General features: G+C 38.3%; 2 protein-coding genes across 2 annotated transcripts; one reads left to right on the forward strand and one right to left on the reverse strand.

Moving 5' to 3' along the window:
- Window positions 1-381: 381 nt before the first annotated feature.
- Window positions 382-8437, forward strand: LOC116302359 (neuronal acetylcholine receptor subunit alpha-10). The gene is made up of 6 exons (XM_031711636.2): window positions 382-614; window positions 2766-2895; window positions 3894-4030; window positions 4558-4602; window positions 5494-5603; window positions 5910-8437. The coding sequence occupies exons 2-6, from the start codon at window positions 2814-2816 to the stop codon at window positions 7039-7041; spliced, it is 1506 nt and encodes a 501-aa protein (XP_031567496.1). The 5' UTR covers window positions 382-614; window positions 2766-2813; the 3' UTR covers window positions 7042-8437.
- A 1118-nt stretch (window positions 8438-9555) lies between these two features.
- Window positions 9556-24517, reverse strand: LOC116302362 (uncharacterized). The gene is made up of 21 exons (XM_089024070.1): window positions 24308-24517; window positions 23847-23915; window positions 23496-23619; window positions 23317-23390; window positions 22574-22695; window positions 21947-22106; window positions 21000-21166; window positions 20434-20507; window positions 19876-19998; window positions 18019-18278; window positions 17463-17571; window positions 16692-16804; window positions 16325-16415; window positions 16061-16188; window positions 15420-15506; window positions 14719-14836; window positions 13197-13516; window positions 12209-12823; window positions 11201-11548; window positions 10726-11017; window positions 9556-9807 (listed from the first exon to the last, which is right to left on the reverse strand). The coding sequence occupies exons 1-21, from the start codon at window positions 24425-24427 to the stop codon at window positions 9650-9652; spliced, it is 3672 nt and encodes a 1223-aa protein (XP_088880196.1). The 5' UTR covers window positions 24428-24517; the 3' UTR covers window positions 9556-9649.
- Window positions 24518-24610: the final 93 nt, after the last annotated feature.

Below are 24610 nucleotides of genomic sequence, written 5' to 3' on the forward strand. Positions count from 1 at the left end.
GTGTTTCGTTGGAAAAAACTAGAGACGCTTTTAACGGACATTATAGGACCCGCGTCTGACACCATTTGAAAATACAAGCACGTGTTCAATCAATGTCATTTTATAACAATTTTCTTAAATTTCAAAGGCAACGAAAAATAAAAAAATATATATAGAAAACGTTTTCTGGGCTATCTTGAAGGAGAATTAATCAAATTAAATTCTTAAAGACTCTGTTGTTTATTGTTTTGACGCTGTAGGAGAAAAAATACCTGTAAGTCGTTCATAAGCGGTGTCCCGCTTTATATAAATAAATGAAATCCAGCCAATTACTATCGAGCAAGCTCACCAAATGTTCCCTTATTCGTTTTTCCGCTGAAGCGTCAATCACGACCCCCTAGAATGCTGCTGTAGAGCACTTCGGAGATAGAAAACGATTCCAAAGTATATCTACTTGTTAGGCTCGTTTGAATCGACACTGGAGTAGCTTAACTGGATTCGTTTGACTTTTTCGCTCGTTTGAAAAAAATTCCCCCGCGGGATCCGCATTATAATCTCAGTTGTTGTCTGAGGCTTATTATATCTTATGAAAGCGTCCTTAAGTCATTTCATTTATTAAGTCTTTTTTCTTAAAGGTAAGTAACGATAATTGTCGTGTAATATTTTATGTAGGCTGGCTTTCTGTATCCCGAATGAATACAAAATTTTCCTGAGTAAGCCAGAGGATGAAAATGCATCGGTGAAAATAATTCAAGTTTATACTCAAAGCAACTAGAGTATATTTTGGCTACTCAAATCTAAAAAAATGAGGGGAAAATAAATTACTCCACAAAGGATCTTTTGACAATTATTGAAATAAAAAAGGCTTGGGTATCATTAATTTTTATACAAGAAAAATTATAGCTATAACAGAAAATCTTTTCGTGTATTTGGAATGCATGGAATACAACAATATTGCATTCAAATCAGTGATTTACAATTTTGATTGATTTTTTATGAAAAAAATACATTATAAAAGGCACTTTAATTAGGAGTATTAAATTCTTTTACAAGAACTAGAACCGTTGAACACTCCTTCCTAAAATTTCCTTAAGAAATATTATGTAGCTCAAGGGTCTAATAAATAATGCTTACAATTTACAGCGACGGCTTTTTAATATTTGATTCCCTTCAAAATTCTCCGCTATACAAAGACAACAAATCTCGGTTGTAACAATATTTTTTGGTCATAATAAGCTTATTTTTTAGTATTAATTTCTTAATATAAATCTAGGAAATTGTTTTTACTTTTATTCCCTCTTTATAAGGGTGTAAAAAAAAAAAACAAACAATGAACTCAAGTATTATTGCGGTCTTAAAGTTAAATTCACAACCTCCAAACTTTGTATGAGGCAATGATGAACCACATTATTTACAGCATTTTTTACCACGGTACGTAACAAGGTAATCCAGTCTTCCTTGTTTATGATATTTCTCAGAGTTTAGTGAAGCAGATGGCATAAAACACGAAACCAATTATTAAGCTCAACTCTCTTTATCTTAGAGTTAGTAGAAAGGGGTTTGTTATTGTACTGTAAGAAGTACTGTAATTGCCAAGCAGGGGTACTCAATTTGGCAAATTATAATCAATTTTTTTCAATCAGAAACCTCGCGGAACTAAACAAATTTAAAAATATTTTAAACCAATTATTAACTATTCCACTCTAGTCTTAAGATAGCAAAGGAAAGTCAGTTTAAGTTTAACTTGACTGAAAACAATCTTCAAAGTCAAAAGAATTTCCCCCATGTTTTTTTTTTTTTTTTTTCCTTCTCTCTCGATGGAATTGAAGTTTTCCTTCCGTGGAATTTTATCGTTACGCATATTCTATTTAAAGTCGTTTTTGTGGTGTGTCTATGTGCGATTCTATGTCAATCTGGCTGTATGACAGGAATGAAGAGAGAGAGCTTAAAACCCCTAGCGTTTTGAGGTAAAAACGCGCTGGAATTACCAAAATGTTACAAGAAACTCCCCAGCTAAATCAAAACCAAAAAAAAAAACTTTTACTTTTGAATGAGGTCGCGATATTGCTATAAGATGATTAGAATTATTATAATCACTCTCTTTGTGCTTATAATTAACGAATCTTTATACTAACTATTAACAATACTAAATACCGAAACAGTATATATTTATTATATATCGCTTTGACAGCAGGACACTTGAGTAGCGGTTAAAATGATAAATTTATTAGTCAAAGTATCCCGAAAATAATAAAGTCAACTGAATTAAGAAAAATATTTTAAGAGCCTATCGGTTGTTTCATGGTTTTGTTTTTAATCTAGCGTTTTTAATTTACTTAATCTTTTGCTGTTAACGTTGTTTATATTGTTTTATTATTTATGCTCCGGTTTGTCGTCTGTAGAGAGAATGTTCTAGATCATCGCCCAAGTTCAGCCTTCTCTGAAGGCTACCCCATATATTATGTGTTGGGATCCCTGTGTTAAATTATATGGCAGAGAAAAACTAGTGAGCAAAAAAGCCAAGAAGATGCCTGAGAAGGAGGCTAGTCTATTTAAGGGAGATTTATTGGTTATTCCGCGCACCAATGTTAGGATTTAGGTCGAGCGGACAAGGGCAGTCAATACAAACCATGTGTCATTCTCTTGAGCATCATTTCTTTCTTTACTAGGAATGCTCTTCAGCTATGGTGCAATGTTTTCCCATGAGTTTTGTCTTTTTCTTAAATAAGGGTTCGCACGCTTAACATATCGTCTCATTTTTTAATGAATATCTTTTTCACCGACAGAATGTTCTGACGAGAAACGGGGTGAAATAAGAGAAGAAATGTAGAAGAATGAAGAACCGTCAACAGAGCGTTGAACACCTTGTTTTGGTGTTATTAGTGATTGGCTTTGGACTCACACAAGCCAAAATAGGTAAGTAGCAAGAGGATAATCTATTGAAATAATAATGATAGTGTACATAACAAGAGAAGCTAACGAGAAATCTTTTATTAACGTACACAAACATGACGGTGATGACGTCACATGGAAACAAACTGAATGATTCAAATGACAAAGACATGGCGGCCATGTTGGTGTACATAACAAGAGAAGCTAACGAGAAATCTTTTATTAACGTACACAAACATGACGGTGATGACGTCACATGGAAACAAACTGAATGATTCAAATGACAAAGACATGGCGGCCATGGTGGTGTACATAACAAGAGAAGCTAACGAGAAATCTTTTGTTATCGTACACCAACATGGCGCTGATGACGTTACATGGAAACAAACTGAATGATTCAAATGACAAAAACATGGCGGCCATGTTGGTGTACATAACAAGAGAAGCTAACGAGAAATCTTTTGTTATCGTACACCAACATGGCGCTGATGACGTCACATGGAAACAAACTGAATGATTCAAATGACAAAAACATGGCGGCCATGTTGGTGTACATAACAAGAGAAGCTAACGAGAATTCTTTTGATAACGTACACCAACATGGCGGTGACGACGTCATAACTGAATGTTTCAAATGACAAAGATATGGCGGCCATGTTGGTGTACATAACAAGAGAAGCTAACGAGAATTCTTTTGATAACGTACACCAACATGGCGGTGACGACGTCATAACTGAATGTTTCAAATGACAAAGACATGGCGGCCATGTTAGTGTACATAACAAGAGAAGCTAACGAGAAATCTTCTGTTAACGTACACCAACATGGCGGTGATGACGTCATAACTGAATGTTTCAAATGACAAAGATATGGCGGCCATGTTAGTGTACGATAACAAAAGATTCTAACGAGAAATCTTTTGTTAGACCATGCAAAAAAAAAAAAGAAAGAAAGTACATCAACATGGCGGTGACTGACATGAATAATATTAATCCTATTAATGATTATTTATATTTTCTCAGACCCAAGGGAAACCCACGAAAAAAGATTACTCAAGGACGTATTCGCGAATTACGACAAAGAAGTTCGTCCAGTATTTTACAAGAACAACACGGTTAACGTCGAGTTCAGTCTCAGCTTGATTCAAATTATATCAGTTGTAAGTTAATAAATAATGGATGCAATGGCTGAAGGAATGGAAAAGATGGGATGGGATAAGATGGAGTGAAGGAGGGAGAGAGGGAGGGAGAGAGGGAGGGAGGGAGGGAGAGAGGGAGAGAGGGAGGGAGAGAGGGAGGGAGAGAGGGAGGGAGAGAGGGAGGGAGAGAGAGAGGGAAGTAGGGAGAGGGGAGTGAAGGATAGAGGGAGGGAGAAAGGGAGGGAGGGAGGGAGGGAGGGAGGGAGAGAGGGATAGATTGATGAATGAATGGGATGGATGGATAAGATGGGGTAAAATGGATGAACGGGATAAAGGCGTGGATGGATGAATGAATGGATAGATAGGTGGATAGATGGATGGATGAATGGATAAATTGATAGGTTTGATGAATGAATGAATGAATGGATTAGATAAATGGATGAATAATGGGATGGGATGGGATAAAAAGAATGGATGGATGGACAAACCGTTAGGTGGCTAGGATTGATGGATAGATAAATAATATTTGAATTTGTCTTCTTCCTTAGAACAGCAAATCACAGCTGGTTACTATAAGTGTTTGGATTCGACAGGTAAGACTTGGAGGGAAGAAAACGGATGAAAGGGATGGAAGGAAATGAGAAAATGGGACAAAGGATAGAAGGAGTATCACGAAATGCAAAATTGAAAGTGGGAGGAGAGACGAAAAGGAAAAAAAGTAGTATGGAATAGAAAAGTGGGATGGAATGCAAGGTTGAAAGAGATGGGAGAACGAAAAGGGAAGGAATCCTAAAAAACCGTGCGTTCTGATTGGCTGTTTGAGCGGGCAATATTTGTCATTATCTGCCCTCGCGCCCGGTCCGGTATCCTTTGCCGCTAAACAACAAAACAACACAATTACAAAAACAAGTAAAAAAATACGAAAAAAAAAAGTTATTTACCGTCCTATAGTCGGTCCGGATAGGGAAAAACTGTGCCCTTGGTCCGTATATTCAAGACCTCGGGCACAGTTTTTCCTTACCCGGACCTCCTGGCCGGTAAATAACATATTTTAAGTGAAAAAAAAAAACCCAAAAAAACTCCAAGTATTCCCGGTTTGTGAGTCCTCAGGGTAAAGGTTAAGAGAGATAACTTGGTTCTTTCTAGACTGTCTTTCTTTGTTCCGTTGAAGAATTAGAAAACGCGCGCGCGTACTGTATGCAGCTCTAAAGCACGCGGGGACTGGCAGAACACGAAGGAATCGTTATGAGAAACAAGACGCGTAGCAGAGTGCTTTTGGACACTTCTCGAGTGTTCTGCTAATCCCCAAGTTCACAGCACAGCATGCAAGTTTTTTTTCTTTCATAAAATACAAATAGCAATAACCGTTATTTTAGATAAGAATGACGTAACTGAAAGTGTGCTCTGATCTCACGCGCTCTCAACCAATCAGAACGCGAGATTTATAACAGTTATTTTATAATTATACTTATACTTGAAAACAGAAATGGAAGAATCCGATGTTAGCATGGAACGAGTCTCACTACGGTGGAATCAAGTTGGTCAATATCAACCCTGAAAAAGTGTGGATACCAGATATTATCCTCTATGATAAGTAAGTCTTATTACGTGACGAGTTTCAAGACTGGGTTTCATTGGTTCATTCACCGTTCTCATAGTGCAGTTTTCGTATGACTGTGAAAAATTCACGTCACGAACACGGTCGTGACACAGCAAGGGATACGCCAAACGAATCACATTGCACGAGAATTTACTCTCCATCCAATCAAATGCCTGTAACACGGCATAAACACGGCGCGGACACGGTCACGCAAAGGTCACGGCGATGCCAGACCAACCACAATCACTATTATAAGAAAAAGATTTGAAACTTTCTCATACCAATCTCCTTGACTTTCAGCGCGGACGAAACCTACGCAGGTGGACTGGAAAAGTACAAAACAGCAGTGATATTAAAAAGCGATGGCACGAACGAGTGGTTCTCGCCAGCTTCATTCAGGAGCACTTGTACCATCAATGTTAAATACTTTCCGTTTGACAGTCAAAACTGTCCTTTAAAATTTGGCTCATGGACTTATGGGGGAGACCGCTTGTCAATGACATCGTCGTCCAATTCAGCCGACCTAAAGAGTTACGTCAATAACGGAGAATGGCATCTGATTAAAATGACCGCCAAACGTAACAAGGTTTTCTACAACTGTTGCAAATACCCCTTCTATGACGTCACATATAATCTCATAATCAAACGAAAACCGCTGTACTATGTGTTCAACCTGATTCTCCCCTGTGCTTTGATCGCGACGTTAACCCTGATCAAATTTTTCCTCCCGCCAGAGTCAGGCGAGAAGGTGGGTCTAGGAATCACCGTCCTCTTGGCTATGACCGTGTTTCTTCTCCTTGTAGCAGAGACTTTACCCTCCACGTCAGATAACATTCCCTTATTAGGGCAATACTTTGTAGTGACGATGTTTGTTACTGCGATTGCACTGATCGCTACGTGTTTGATTTTGAATTTCTTTCACCGTAACCCAGCAACGTCGCCAATGCCTCGATGGGTCAAGGTCATCATCCTTGGTTACATGGCCCGGGTATTCTGCTTCGGGGTTATGAAGGAAGAAGAAAGTAAAGTCAGCCCCAAGAAGAAAAAAAGGATTGAGTTTGATATAACGGGACCTGAAGGACTTACGATGGACGACTTGGCGAGTCTACGAGGAGAATTTGAGAGTCCGCGATCGGCGCGATTCACACGAGGGGATTCATTAGCCTATGCCAGCGGTCGTAGCACTCCGTGCAGGCGCAGTACAAGCATGATGAGTACATACACCCAACTAAATCCTCTAACTGAACGGCTATTGGAGGATATTAATGTACTTGCTGATGACGTCAGGGATAAGCAGGAAGACGAGAGGCTGAGAGAAGAATGGCGATGTGCAGCTCTGGTTCTTGATCGTATGTTTTTTTGGATCATGTTGGTAGTATCTTTGCTCTGCTCGTTCTTGATATTCTACCGCGAACCTGTTATGGAGGGTTGATGAACTTGAAATATGGAAGAACGATTTGTGATAATTTGGATCCCTGTTCGTTGAGGATAAGCCAATTCAGCAGTACGTTTATTGGAGGAGTTTTCTTCAAAGGCAAGACCGGCAGAATAATTCTAGTATAAGGATACGAGATTTGGGAAGACTGGACAAAAGCGACCTTGAAGATTTTTGCATAATTCCTGGGAAGTTTTTTACACATAGTTCTTGAATGTCAATTCTTGTTTTAAAGTCAAACTAACGTTTTGTGAGACAAGATTCTCCCTTCATTGGGTCGAACTGGTTTCAGTTATTTTGATTGGTTCTCAGGAAATGACGTCAACCTTCAAATGACGTCACTAATCCAAAATAACGTCACACCTTTCACTGTCGCTGTTCCTAATAATTCCGTTAACAACATACCCATTGCTAGAGAGGATGCATTTTAGAAGAGGTCCCAATGATGAACTGTGTGGAACACCTTTATGGAATTAAATTCACTATGGAATGGATTGAAATTGGGTTCTATGGAATTGAAACTTTGAAATTTCTTGAACTTTTGTAAGATACTAGAGACATTTTGACAATTTTTTATCGACACTTTATATAGATTTAGAATTTCAACTAAGTTCAGTTAACTTATTAAATAAATATCGCATTTGACGAGGCCAACAATCTGACTAAAAGCATAAACATTTGGTTTAAAAAAAAACAAAATCCAAGATTAGCGACAAGAAAAACAGAAATCACGTGATATGTGACAGCACCAACACCCGGCCTAATGCTATATCCACGCCTCCATATCAAGATGGTTTAAAGTCTGTTAAAATTCTTGGGACGAATTTGCTGCAGTTAGAAAATTCTTTTAAGTTCCACAGATTTTTCAGTAATTTTTTCCTACAAATTTCAAAATTCTATTTTCTATGCTGTAAGCAGTTATACGCCGAATCGAAATATGACGACCATTTTGAATAACTGTTGTTCTGAATTGACTAGCGACTTACTAGCCTCGTGTTAACATGGAAATATAAAAGCATTTTCACATGTATGGGAGGCTAGTCAGTCGCTGGTCAGTAGAGAACAACAGTTAGTCAAATTAGTCGCATATTTTGATTCGGTGTCTTATAACGTTGATATCGGATAGTACCCATAAATCTTTGCGTGGGTGTATACTTATAAACCATCACTGTTAGATCAGCATGCATCACGGCCTCAGCAGCAAAAAATTTATCACGTGACGCGCGGAAATTTGCATGACCGTGAATCAGTACTGCTAGCAAAGGATTATGGGAAGCGAGGCAATACTATCAAGATATACCTATTGCTTTACAGATAGCGAGTTTTTATTTCGATTATTATTAGTAATAATTACTATTGTCAATAAAAAGAGAAACAGTTTCCTGTCATATAATGCGCATTTATGATGTACGAAGATGTGCGAAAAAATGTCGAATAAACGAAGAGTGCGGAAACCATAAAACGAAAAGGACACGAACGACTGACGAACTAAAGACGAACTGCTCACGAACGAGAGATAAAGAGACGACATGTTTATGACAACTAAAATGGATCAATATTAAAATACGTAAACACAGACGGAAAGAAACGCGAACCAGAAAAAATACCGGAAAGTAAACGAGCTAAATGAAGGGTTTGTTGAATGAAGGGTTTGACGAATTAAGGATAAGTCGAATGAAGAATTTGTCGAATGAAGGATTTGACGAATGATGGATTTGTCGAATGAAGGATTTGTCGAATGAAGGATTTGACGAATGAAGGATTTGACGAATGAAGGATTTGACGAACGAAGGATTTGACGAACGAAGGATTTGTCGAATGAAGGATTTGTCGAATGAAGGATTTGTCGAATGAAGGATTTGTCGAATGAAGGATTTAACGAATGAAGGATTTGACGAATGAAGAATTTGTCGAATGAAGGATTTAACGAATGAAGGATTTGTCGAATGAAGGATTTGTCGAATGAAGGATTTAACGAATAAAGGATTTGTCGAATGAAGGATTTGACGAATGAAGGATTTGTCGAATGAAGGATGTGACGAATGAAGGATTTGTCGAATGAAGGATTTGTCGAATGAAGGATTTGTCGAATGAAGGATTTGTCGAATGAAGGATTTGTCGAATGAAGGATTTAACGAATGAAGGATTTGTCGAATGAAGGATTTGACGAATGAAGGATTTGTCGAATGAAGGATGTGACGAATGAAGGATTTAACGAATGAAGGATTTGTCGAATGAAGGATTTGACAACTGAAGGATTTGTCGAATAAAGAATTTGTCGAATGAAGGATTTGTAGAACGAACAACTGTCATACAACAGAATGATTAGCTTAATGAAAAAGATGAACGGACAAAGAGCTGAATAAACGACTGTACATCAGTAAAATAGATCAGACGAATGAAAAATAAATGAAGATCTAGTAAGTTGAAAAAAAAAAATTTATAAAAAAAAACAAACAAAGAAACAAACAAAAAAAAAAAAAAAAAAAAAAAAAGGAGGAAATATAGAAATAATAAATTAATAATATTTATTTGTTTAAAACTCTATTCCATAGATGTATTAGAGATTCTTCACTGGAGAGAGATAGCAATAAGAACCATAGCATTATTTCAAAATAGCGAGGCATTGCTGTATCACAGCTTCACTGAGAAGTTGACTATTAGTTTTAATCCGAAGATCCAGAGCCCCATTGCTGTTAACCATTCCATGTAGTAGACAGACAGGGCCTTGGAGAACGGTGCCAGCGGCTATGGCTTTTGAGCCTGGAACAAGATAAACAGGTTTTACCGGATAGAAGAACAAGTTTAAACAAGACAAGCAGGATTTTTTTGGTAATGCGATCAAGTTTTTTACACAGGTCAAACAGGTTTTGCTAGAAAGAAGTACAATTTTAAACAAGGCAAGAAGGTGTTATTGGAAATGCGAGCTAGTTTTAAAAACAAGCCAAACAGGTTTCACTAGGAGGACGAAAACGTTTATAAGCCAGTTCAACTTGTTTAACAGAAAAGAGAAGTGAATAGACAGCTGAAGAAACTTTACTCTACCATATCGATAATGTTGGATCAAGAGCCGGATTTAAATGACCGAAGTTCGGAGTTTGTGTGTGTGTGTGATAAATAACACGATAGCTGACCTCTCGACAATGTACCACGACATCATAAGTTTTTATCGAGGTTTTTTTCCGGGATCTTTAAGATCCTTTGAAGTGACCTTCCTTCGAAACCAATCTTTCTATTTCAAAACCTCAATACAATATTGAAGGGTGTGTGGAAGCAAGTGCGGATCCAGCCAAAATTTTAGTGGGGGAGGGTGGGCTAATTGAGTTTCTTCCGTCAACACAACGGGAAACAATAAAAAAAAGCATCTAATTCTTCAGTTTTATTTTGTTTTGTTTTTCTGCTGAAGGGGGCCTTTAGCCCCCTTTGTCCACCCCCCTGGATCCGCCCTTGGAAATGGTGTACCCGATTGTCAGTTAACTACTAATTTTTGGGTCCGGCAATTGTCAGTTAACTGTTAATAATATTAAAGTGCTGAGCATAATATTAACCAATTTATAATATGTAAAATATTATCATATTATAACTTAACTCCTTTTTTTAAGGCCAATTGCAACTGTCAGTTAACTGTTGAACCCCATCTACACCTTGATTGAACATTACAACATCACAAGTGGTACATACCAATGGTATCAATTGCATTCAAACCCAGGCCTTCCTCAACTCGGCCTAGAAACTCCTCACAACTCTTGACCATAGAATCAACCTTTTGTCTTTTCTCAAACGGTGTCTCACTCCATTTATCGCCAAAGCCGTCAGTATCGATGGTCAGCGGACGCATAAGGTCCCGGATGGGTAGAACATGGCTGATGAACATGGTCTTGAGAGTGTTGGTGGAATCTTTGTACGTTACTTTGCCGCCTAGTGTCATGTGTAGGGCTGGTGATTTGTACTGTAAGGCCAACACGTGGGTAACCTAGGTAACGAAACATAGGATTACCATGGCAACGAAGACGAACTAATAGTAAAACACTTTATAGTTTCATGGGTAACCTAGATAACGGTTCAATTACTATTGCAACGAAGGCGTATGGCAAAGTTTCATTGGGTAGACAAAGTTGGGCCTATTGCTATGACAACGAAGGAGGAAAATACTTACCGACGACAACGGCTTAATTTCTTCGTCGACGAATCGATTATCACTCGACGAATCGAATGATGCTCGTAGATTTGACGGCGGGTTTAGCGACGTCACGACGTTTGTCACAGGAAGGTTTCCTTTACTCTGATTGGTCAGAAAAACAACCAAAACAAGTTCATCCGGTTTGTAAACTTTTTGTAGTGTTACCCTTATGTTGGCATCCGAAGAGAGATCTATCTTGTCACGTGATGTGGGATAGTCTTTCAGTTCGTCGGGCACCGTGAGGGCAGATACACTTTCTTCATTCAATGCAAGTCGATTGAAGTCCTCAGATATATCAGAATCAATTAAAGATTCTATCGGATTCTATAAATAAAGTACAACATTTCTCAAGGTGTGGTAATGAACCTGTCACGCAATGCTGCGGTAACGCAACCCTTACTCGTGACATTTTGAAGTTGCAGCATTGCGTGCAATATTGCTGTGTTTCAACCTGTCACGCAATGCTGCGGTAACGCAACCCTTCTCGTGACATTTTGAAGTTACAGCATTGCGTGCAATATTGCTGTGTTTCAACCTGTCACACAACGTTATGGCGTGACAACTTGTCACATAACAATTCAGTGTCAAACTCTTTCAAGCGAAATTGTTGTTCGTTGTACCATCTTCCACTCACGCAACGAAAAAATGTCGTTTGTTGTAGATTTAGGAGCGCTCTGATAACACAATTAACAATGTTGCATGACAATAGCATTTTTCACGATTACTAAAAATAGGTATCGAAAAGCCTTGTGGGATGAAAATGCAGACAAACATTGCAAATAAAGGCTCAGTTGGATTACATGGAAAAGAATAATACTATCAGCTAAAAACCCATAGCTTTTTCACGAGTTGGGGAAAAAAACAAGAATCCAAACATTATCGCTAGCACGTGCGCTGGGCTTGCCTTGTCGGCATTTCAATCCCATGATGCACGACTATGACGTCATAGGTGGAAAACGCTATTTACACGACTTGATGTCTCACCATGTCGGACGATTTTGGTCCTAGGTCTAAAGCACTTTGATGCTCTATCAACAGCTCTCTTGAATCCTCTTGTTCCTTCATATCCGGCAAGTCTTCATGGACTTCACCCTTTTCCGGGTTACCATCATCAGTAACCAACTCTACTTTCAAAATATCATTACCCGGCGGTAAAGCATCACTACTGCTCTCCTTACAAATGTCTTTATCAGTTCGTTCAGTCATTAGAGGAATCACAGTTGCCGTGTTTTCTGAATCGTATAAAAGTTCATTGAAATTATCTCCAGTGGTAACCAGTCCCTCTGAAACAGACTCGTTCGTGTCTGTCCGAGGAGACTGGGAATCATTGTCCAGGCTTAACAGCAGATCGACTTCATTTGTTGCCATCGTGTTTTTTTCTAAATATTTTCGTGGTGGAGGTACAGGGGGGTGGCCAGGATCGGATATATCGGGGATTTTTTTGCGAGGGGTCGAGCGAGTTGCCCGACCAGTCCCGCGGGCGGCAGTACCTTTTCTACCGGGGACTTGAGCCTTGTCTCCAACTCCTTTGAAGAGATCATTAACCAGGCGTTGCTTGCTTTTGTCTTCATGTGTAAAGACAAGCGGGCTTGGAGAAATCTATAACGACAAAAAATGCTGGTCACGTGATATTTTCCCGCCCTTCACTAGTCACGTGACTTCCCCCTTTCCTTTTAATCGGAAAACTTATCAATGGATATGTGACATCAATGGTTTTCGCCTATCAATGGTTACGTGACATTTCCATTTACTATTTGCTATGGCCACGTGAAGTTCTCGTCACATGTCAAGTGATACTTGCATATTATTCGTCGTATGTGACGTCAAAGCCACCATTGTGGATGACCCAGCAAAATCTTGATTTTTAATTTTGTGGCTATCCAACATGCCAAGCCATGTCTTTCATCGTTTGGCTGCATCCCAATATCATCTCTTGTTTTGAAGTATCTAACTACTTGATACCCATTCTTACCTCGGATTTACTCGTTAGTACTGGCAACCGCTCGGACCCAGAGCTCCTGGACGATGATCCCGACATGCTCTCTGATTCCCCTGACCCTGACCCTAGTCCCTTAGAGTACCCTTTAGGCCCCCAAGGTCCCTGTACACCAGATATGGCCTTCAAAGTAGTTGGTTCTTCCAGGACTCTTCTCTTAGTGTAAGTTGCAGTATTTGGTTTGGGTTTTGGTTCGTCTATTTCGATGGTGACAGGTCTTGGGCGTGGTTCTTTGATAGGGGGTTTGGGGAAATTGTAAGGGGTGAGCTTGAGCTTTGGATCTTCAGCTTTGATTTCTGAAAGATAAGATCATATAGATTATTATATAAAGATTGTTTTGAAATAAGTACCATCATGTATCGTTACCAATCACTACTATCATCATCACCAAGGATCATCATCATGCATCATCATCACCATCATCATCATGTACCTTCATCACCATCATCATCATCACCATCATCATCACGTACCATCATCATCACCATCATCGTCATGTACCATCATCACCATCATCATCATCATCATCATCATGGATCATTATCATCATCATCACCATCATGTACCATCATCAACATCCTCATCATCATCATGTATCATCATAATCACCATTTCATTAAAAGTTGATTCTGAATTTTCAGATATTTTTTTTTGGAAAACTAGAACCGTACATCAATGAATGGACTGGACGTCTGTTAAGGGTCCTTGAATCGCCAAAAATATTTTCGTCGAATTTTCAGCTTTTGAATGGGTGTGGATGATCGTAATGAATAGAAAAAACATGCCCAACCTCTGAAATTTGATTTGGGCTTTTAAATTCCGAATTTTGAGCGATTTTTTAACTTTGGAAAATCCGGAACCGAGCATGGCTGGACTGGACTGGACTTCGGTTAACTGGATTGCCCGGATCGAAAAACGTTTTTACGCTGAATTTGCAGCTTTTATCCTATGATTTTTATTTTTATTATTATAACTAATAATTTTATGCTAAAAATTTGCAAAAAATCAAGATTTTTTCATAATTAAAATTTGTTTTCCATACTGATTACAGTGAAGAAAACGTGCTTTGTGGAGTTATAAAGCATATTATAAAATAACCGTTATGGACCTCACGTTCTGATTGGTTGGAAGCGCGTGCTTTATAACTGCACACAGCACGCGCACACGTTTTCTATTTCATGGATCATCATGATCATCATCATCTTGATTATCATCACCATACACCATCATCATCATCCCCATCATGCATCACCATCATTATGGATCATCATCATCATCATCACCATCATGTACCATCATCATCCTCCTCACCATCATCAAGCGTCATGACCATGACCGTTATAATAATGATCGTTCTTATATAACGTATATAATGATGCGCTTAAAATATCCATCATTGATAGCAGCTGTTCTTGATAGAAGTATCAACATCAATAACTTTATTTATCATCATCTTCATTCACTAGAACATAAAATGAAAATATGTAAGATTACCAACCTTTCATTTTTATTGTCGTCTCATCGTTTCCTCGTTGATCCTCGGGTAAGTAAGGAGAGGCTCCCTGTTGTAACGCCTTGGTAACGTAATCATCCAGGAACGACAGTGACGAGTCAACCTGCAAAACACCATGAAAAAATTTGTGTTGAAGAGGAAAAGGCCCTGGTCGGATCGTTTGGTGTGTGGTCGGCTATTCAAGGACGGATCAAGGAATTCTTCAGAGCGGGGGAGAGGCTAACGTTTGCCTGTGGCAAAATTAAATTTTAGGACAAAACAATTAATTGAACCTCTGGTATGACAGGGGGTCTGCCCCCCCCCCCCCCCCCCCGATCCCTCCTGGATCCGCCCTTGTTATTAGAGGTGGTCAAGTAACGGAAAAAAGGGTCCGAAAGAGAGGTTATGGGGTGTTGTAGATTACTTCCAATGTCTTCACATAATGTGGTCGGATAACAGAGGTTACGAGTGTACTTTAGTGGTCGGATAAAGGAGGTTGTGCAGCATGTTGTACATAACCTCAATGTCTTCAAAGTATAGATAGTGGTCGGTTAACGGTGATTATGAGTACAACTTGGTGGTCGGATAAAGGAGGTTGTGTACATAACCTCAATGTCTTCACAGCATAGATAAGAGTCGGTTAACGGAGGTTATAAGTACACATTGGTGGTCGGATAAAGGAAATTGTGTAGGATATTGTGCACTACCTCTATGTCTTCACAGCTCGCATCTTCTGGTAACACTTTCCGCATGAGGCTCGAATTTTTGGACAACATTTCGATTTCATGGCATCGCTGGAAACAAAATAAAAATGTGCAATGATGAGGATCGCAATATCCCCTTGGGCTTTCTGTGTCTTAAATGAGACGGACGAGGGATTCTGCAGGGTTCGCAATAAACATATTTGGGATTTTTTAAATATACTGCTATGTTCCTTGATCATAGACTCACCTAAACAGGGTAACCCTCACTTTTTATCAAAATATTCACAAATACCAACGGTAAAGTAAAGAATGCATGACTTCAACGATACAACCACTTTGAAATTCCACGGACCTTGACTGGAACATGTGAATATTCTACACAAAATATTCCCTTTCAAAGTTCCTTGCGCCATCTTGAAAGATAGCCGTGCCTTTGCATCGAAGCGAGACGAACGGTGAGCTTACAATGATAGAGAACTTTTTTAACACCTTAGACAATTATTTACATGTCTCTATCATTGCAAGCTCATGCAAAGACTCGGCTACCTTTCAAGATGGCGTAGGGAACTGTGAAGGGGACTATTGAGGCTAACCCTGAGCAACAGATAACTCAAAATTGGACTATCTTGAAATGGGTTTATTACCTGTAATATGTCGATATCTGAAGTGGCTGATGTTAAAATCTGTTGTATTTTGTTTGGCATTTGACTACTGCTTGTCTGAGACAGGATCTTGCCTATGGATGTTACTATCCATCGCTTGGTACTGGGATCTGGAAAGATAAATAATATTTTGTATAATTTGTAAAAGTAAAAGTAAAACGTTTTCTTGATGCACCACCCTTGTCACCCATCGATTAAGGGGAAAAAAGGAACAGCTTGTGGCGGGTTTCAAAGAAAGATACGAACCTGTGTAATTCCTGTCCAGTAAACAACACAGTTTGTCGATCACAGATTCTGGTTCCAACTCTGGTACTGTATAGGAGTATTCGCCCAATACCTGAAATGAGGGAATGAATAAATGAATGAACGGATGGATGGATGGATGGAGGGATGGAGGGATGGAGGGATAGAGGGATAGAGGGATGGATGGATGGATGGAGGGATGGAGGGATGGAGGGAGGGTTGGAGGGAGGGAGGGAGGAAGGGATGGAACGAACGGATGGATGGATGGATGGAGGATGGATGGGTAGGTGGGTGCATAGGTGGTTGGATGAATGGGTGAGGTGGATTGGTGGTTGGGAGATGATATTCATGGATGAAGTAGTTTCCTTACCCAGCTTATTACTTGAACAAGAATTTCCGGTAAAACAGGTTTTTCGATCAGGTCTATGTAAGACAGCACTGAAAATCTTCTCAATTCTTCCTCCGCATCTTCATCTTCATTCCCTGAAATAAATGGAACCTTCAATACCACCATTATCACCATCAACATTATCATTTTTATCACCATCATCATCATCTCGTATCATCCTCATCATCATCTCGTATCATCATCGCTATCATGGATCATCATCATCATCCTCATCATCAGCTTCATTACCATCATCATCATTATCACCATCATCATCATCACCACCACCACCATCATTATCACCATCATTATCATCACCATCACCACAATCATAATTCATCATGATCACCATCATTACCATCATCACCATCATTACCATCATAATCATCACCATCATCTCCATCGAGGATCATCATCAATATCACCATCATGGACCATCATCATGAATCATCATCATGTATCATCATCATGTATCATCATCATGTATCATCATCATGTATCATCATCATGTATCATCATCATCATCATCATCATGTATCATCATCATGTATCATCATCATCATCATCATCATGTATCATTATCATCATGTATCATCATCATGTATCATCATCATGTATCATCATCATGTATCATCATCATGGATCATCATCATGGATCATCATCATGGATCATCCATACCATCACCATCACCATCACAATCATTAACATTGCCACTATTTTTAGAAAGTAATGAAGGCCATTTGTACATTTACCTTCAGCGATGAGCCTCATGAGGTTATGCGCCACCTCTTCTCGGACCAGTTCTCCTCCTAGCTCCAGTACTTCATTCATCGTTACAATATACCAAGAGTTGTCAGGTGCATATGTGAGAACACGTGTCAAGGTGAAAATCCATAAACCAATACTGAATTAAATGACATTCATTTTCTTTTCGGTTGATCATCCCTTTTTATTTTCATTTTTTCACCCCACTTCCCATTCCATTTTTTGGTGCCATTTGAGATACTTTTCTTTCTTCTACGTTGAATTTAGCTCCCTCCCTTAGTACTCCCATTGCAAGTTCGCCTTTGCTCAGTCTTAGCCTCGACTGTGTACAAATGTCTTCTTTTCTTTTATTAACGTCCATTGTATAGTAAGGAATGTACGTACTACAGAACAATACGAGTTGATTAAATCGCCACATGGGGTTTGGTTAAATAACTGAATATTATAACGCACAAAAGAGACTAAGGCTGAGCAAAGAGAAGTAGAAAATGGATTATTCTTATTTCCTTTATCACGGTTCGATAAAGGTTTCACAATGAAAGGATATCTCTCTGCCAGCTCCGTTACCCTAGCAACCAGATCTGTTTTAAAGTAGACATCCACAGTGTTTCTAAGGTACTTGATCAGCCTATCACAGATTGACTCCACGTTATCAGCATTAGTAATGCGACAAAGAAGGTCTAAAGTCTTCCGTTTAAGAGTCTCGTCGGGATCGTCGAGGCAATCGATAATTATTCGTTGATACGCCGGCTCTGTTGCGAAGCTGGCTTTGACTTCCACCAATGCAGCTAAAGCATTTATACCTGTCAAAAAGGTTTGAAGGTAAATTAGAATGACGCAGTAATGATGATGCATGATGATGATGATACATGATGATGATGATACATGATGATGATACATGATGATGATACATGATGATGATACATGATGATGATACATGATGATGATGATACATGATGATGATGCATGATGATGATACATGATGATGATACATGATGATGATACATGATGATGATACATGATGATGATACATGATGATGATGATACATGATGATGATGCATGATGATGATGCATGATGATGATGCATGATGATGATGCATGATGATGATACATGATGATGATACATGATGATACATGATGATGATACATGATGATGATACATGATGATGATACATGATGATGATACATGATGATGATACATGATGATGATACATGATGATACATGATGATGATACATGATGATGATACATGATGATGATACATGATGATGATACATGATGATGATACATGATGATGATACATGATGATGATACATGATGATGATACATGATGATGATACATGATGATGATACATGATGATGATGATACATGATGATGATACATGATGATGATGCATGATGATGATGCATGATGATGATGCATGATGATGATGCATGATGATGATGCATGATGATACATGATGATGATACATGATGATGATACATGATGATGATACATGATGATGATGATACATGATGATGATGATACATGATGATGATACATGATGATGATACATGATGATGATGATACATGATGATGATACATGATGATGATACATGATGATGATGATACATGATGATACATGATGATACATGATGCTGATACATGATGATGATACATGATGAGGATACATGATGATGATACATGATGATGATACATGATGATGATACATGATGATGATACATGATGATGATACATGATGATGATACATGATGATGATACATGATGATGATACATGATGATGATACATGATGATGATACATGATGATGATACATGATGATGATACATGATGATGATACATGATGATGATACATGATGATGATACATGATGATGATACATGATGATGATACATGATGATGATACATGATGATGATGCATGATGATGATGCATGATGATGATGCATGATGATGATGCATGATGATGATGATGCATGATGATGATGCATGATGATGATGCATGATGATGATGCATGATGATGATGCATGATGATGATGCATGATGATGATGCATGATGATGATACATGATGATGATGATACATGATGATGATGATACATGATGATGATACATGATGATGATACATGATGATGATACATGATGATGATACATGATGATGATACATGATGATGATACATGATGATGATACATGATGATGATACATGATGATGATGATACATGATGATGATACATGATGATGATACATGATGATGATACATGATGATGATGCATGATGATGATTATTTCTCAATGCATATTAATCTGTTAATCAATTAATTAATTCATTTCCACAATAAAATGTCTGTTAGTTCTTCATCCCTAACCACAATGCAATGAATTCATTCATCAATAACACACTTACCTAGATATTTAATATTGTTGCTCTTGGCAACCAAGAAAAGCCCAACGACCTTGGCAGCTTGTTTGACCAGCCTCTCATCTGGGTAGATTGTAGCAATAGTACGAGCACACTCATACGCCACAGCTAAACAAATACAAATGAATACCTTAATAATGATAATGATTCATGATTTATGTAGTATCCTTTTGCTGCATGCACTCAAAGGCTTATATTCATGAGGTGGTTATCATGGTGTGTAGGCACTGAGGGTGGTCACTGCCAGGGTTTCTTTAGGTCCCTCAGATAGACACAACCACCATTTAAAGTGGATGCATTGTGGTCTAGCTTGGGTACAAACAACACCATATAATATTGGGACAACCTACATAGTACTCAGTTATTGTGATGTATTCAGAAAATCTATTGTAGGTTAAATTGCAATTGCATCAACTGCTAGATACGTACGCTCTCCCAGATAAGATTAGTTCGTATTCAAGACAGACAAGGCTGTACCATGTTTGCTATCTTAGAAAAAGTCTATCCTCATTTGGGTACTCATTAATGAACCAAGAACCTTACCGTATGCTATCAAACTGCTTGTATTTAGATATGATAAAGTCTTGCCCAGAACCTCATAGATATTTTTACTTGCTCTGGAAAAAAGCAATAAAACATAAATATTTCATATATATTCTCAAACACATACAAAACATAAATAATAAATATACACTGTAATTAAATAATTAAAATAAGTCATCCTTGTTTTACAAGGGTAACACTTAGCAGCCATGCAGTGGCTAACAAACCTTAGGCCCTCGTTACATGATCATATTGGAACTTGGAAGTTATTCAACAAGCAATTTAATATTTTGAAATGCGTAGTTCCAGAAAATATCCATACCCCACCCACTGAGTAAATTGGGAATTCTGGAGGGGAGAGGGGTCAGAGAAAGAACAAAATTTCCAAGTTTGTATGGAAGAAAATTGGAAATTCCTTGGGGTAGGGGGGTCCTTTTATAAATTCCCTCGCTGGTGGGGGTATGGATATTTTCTGGAAATACACAACGCCATATGAATTTGACTGCAGCGTGAAAGTTTGAAAAAGACATAAAAAACAGCCAACTACAGTTTCATTCGATACCTACTTTAAATCATATGCCCCTAGCAGTGATAGAATCCGAAGTAATTTGATCTGTATCCAAGGTGCTGGTACTCGATGATAGTCAAAGTCCTGCTGCAATTTGCCACTGATTATTTTCTGTTGTAGAGATACTAACACTGGGATGAGATGCTTGTGGGATGCTGGATCAACCTTGAAGCAACAGAAACAAAAATAATGTTGGGTGCTCTATAAGGAATATGTTGAATAGAGGCTTTGCACCATCACCAGGGCTTAAAATGACAGCAGGACATCAGACAATGTCCAGCCAGAACTGGCAAGGGCGGACCCTGCAAAAATTTTAGGGGGGGCTAATTGAGTTTCTTCTGTCAACACAACGGAAAACAATTTAAAAAATCATCGAATTCTTCAGTTTTTTTTGTTTGTTTTTTCTGCTGAAGGGGGCTTCAGTTCCACTTTGTCCCCCCCCCCCCTGGATCCACCCTTGACTGGGTCTTGTCCAGTCAAATCTTTGCCTTGCCAGTCATTTTGACCAGTAATGTTGAGCCAGAAAACGAGGTATGACTAAACTTAAACTACTTCAGCCTGGGTAATGAAAAGGCAATTGTGCGAAACGACTGGTAACTTCAGCCTGTACCATGCGAGCAGAGGTTTTTTTCTGACCCTCCATGGGCTGGCTGGTGGGGAAGAAAAAGTATGTGATTATGACCAGCAACTGATTGGCCTTGATCTTAAGCCCTGCATTACATAATGGGAGCGATGAAAGTAGGTGCAACAATAGTCTTTCCCCCTGGAAAACTAAATTCTTCCTCATGTAAATCAGATTAGAACAGATTCAAATGTTAATTTGATAATTCAATAATGAGCATGAATAAAATGAATTCACTCATGGCTTCTTGGGATAGCTTGAGAAGCCTCCAACAGCAAACTTAATACGATGCATCATGGGATAGCTTGGGGTATGTTACTCACCACAACAAGATCATAGAGTAGGATCAAAGATGCTGATGATACACTGAGGTCCTTATCCTTCAGGCCATTTGTGGCAATATCTAGGACATCAGGGATCATCGAGGGACTCTTTTGGTACAGTGTGTGTAGGGCCATGATAGCCTTCTTACGAATGATGTCCCTATTTAAAAAAACATCACTTAGAGGCTCTTGGGGGGAGGGGTTGGGGTACACTTGCCTGTTTAGGGTAGGGATGTGCTGCTGAACCCTTTGAACCCTGACCCTGTTCGAGAGTAAAATCCATGAAATTTGTATATAAAAAAACCCTTTTCTGGTACTTGCAAAAATAGACACCCTGTTCCAGAGCGAAAGCATGATTTCATATACCCTGTTCCAGAGAACAAGAGCGATTTTATATACCCTGTTCCAGTCCCTGTTCAAATCTATATAGTGAATATAGAGGAGTACCCCCCCCTCTCTCATTTCCCCCCGGGTACTTTAACTATGGGCAAACAAGTTCTGCATTTATTTTAAGTGCTTGTGGAAGCACTTGTGGTAGCAAATTTTCCACTTTTCACTGTGAGTGTACAGACATATTTACAGACTATGACAAGTTCATCCATGACCAGTATTGAAAAAAAACCTTACCGTTTGTTGTTTGTAAGGTCAAGCACATATTTTAAAATGGCAGGAATCATTTCTGCATTGATCAGCTTGTTGATGGCAGTTAAGGCATAACACACTTCAAGGACATTAGTACTTGTTAGATCCTACAAGCCAACAAAGCATTGGTGAAAACTCAATGATGATGATGATGATGATGATGATGATGATGGTGGTGGTTATGATGATGATGATGATGGTGGTGATGATGCATGATGATGATAATGATGATGATGATGATAGTGATGATGGTGATGATGATGATAGTGATGATGATGAGGTTATAATGATGATGATAATGATGATGATGATAATGATGGTGACAATGATGATGATGATAGTGATGATGATGGTGGTTAGAATGATGATGATGATGATGATGCATGATGATGATGGTGATAATGATGATGATAGTGATGATGGTGATGACTATGATAGTGATGATAATGGTGGTTGTAATGATGGTGATGATGATGATGGTGATGATGATGGTGGTGGTGATGATGATGATGGTGGTGGTGGTGATGATGATGATAGTGATGATGGTGGTGGTGGTGATGATGATGATGATAGTGGTGATGATGATGGTGATGGTGGAGGTGGGTTGATCATGATGGTGATTATCTCAGTGATAATGATGACAATGATTATCACGGTGTTAATGATGATAGTGATCCATGGTGATGGTGATGATGTTGATGATGATAACAATTAAGAATAATACTTACCCTTTGTAGAGTGTTGATCAATAGTAGTATAAGGCTGTGATTTTCATGTAAAAATATTGACAAAGCAAGGTATCCTGGAAATTAAAGAAAAAACCCACATAACGATCAAGCTTGTTTGGGCTTCCTGTGGCAAAAAAACACAGGGTTACCAAATGAAGACCATCAATACTGATATATACCTATTCTTTTATCATGTAAGTTCCTTTGTTGAGCAAAATTTATAGCATGGATGTGTAGATCTGAGGCATCTATTCCAAGCATCTCACAATATATGAGACGAATAAGGTACTCGCGCATCTGTTTCTAAAATATAATCAACCAAAGAAATATAAATAGTCATATTCTGAGATGGCATCCATAGAATAATATTAGACATCAAAATTTACGAGAAACGGCTCAGAATCTGCAATGGGAAAGCATTGCATCATAGCTCAACAGCAATCCTAGTAAAGAAAGAAATAATACTCAAGGGAATGACACATGGTCTGAAATGGAAAAACAAAGCATTCCCAGTAATACAATTTGCTTACAGATGAGGATTGTTGGCTAAGTTTCTCTTTCAGAACAGCGAATTCTGCTTTAATGATCCTGTCTTCTTCCTATGATTAAATTTAAAGGAAAAGAAAAAAATGAATAAATAATGAATGAAAGAAATGAATGAATGAAACGAAAGAATAAAAATAACATTAAAACTTTGAAAATGAAATAAAGCTGCAACTCAGAATTTAACAACAACAATAACCTCAAAACATTAATTCAAATTTATTGATGAATATACAAGATGTTTTTAGCTCTGTTTGTACAGCATGTTAAAGCTTATAAAAATTCATTTAAATAATATAAGACATATATAAATACCTCATAATTTAAACAACGGTTAAAACCCTGAATTATATTTTTTGAATATAGGGCAATTAAGTTATTTCATAAATAGCTTTAACAGTAAATTAAAGGTTATTTTTCGAGTATCTTTTTTTTCTAGAGCTCTCACATTTTTTGACTTGGCTTCACCAATCCCTCGAACAAGTGCTTGAAATCCTTTGGAGCAATTGATTCCAGATCCATGGTATCCAGTTATAAACGTCGGTAGACTAACCCTTGACCTCTCCATGCTGTTACTTTTTCTTCTTACTTTACACTTTAGCCATAAACTGGCTTTAAATCTATAGTATTCAACTCCGCATCTTGTTGACGTTCGCCATCTTTGATTTGCTTTACAGGAAGTTTGTAATTGGGCTCCCTGTATGATTCCACAGGAATCCCAACAAACGGAAAATATAGATGTTTGGTTTTT

The sequence above is a fragment of the Actinia tenebrosa genome, unplaced genomic scaffold (genome assembly GCF_029948245.1).
Source record: "Actinia tenebrosa isolate PJP-AT-01 unplaced genomic scaffold, QUT_ActTen_1.0 PGA_scaffold0__85_contigs__length_37466705, whole genome shotgun sequence".
Taxonomy (NCBI): domain Eukaryota; kingdom Metazoa; phylum Cnidaria; class Anthozoa; order Actiniaria; family Actiniidae; genus Actinia; species Actinia tenebrosa.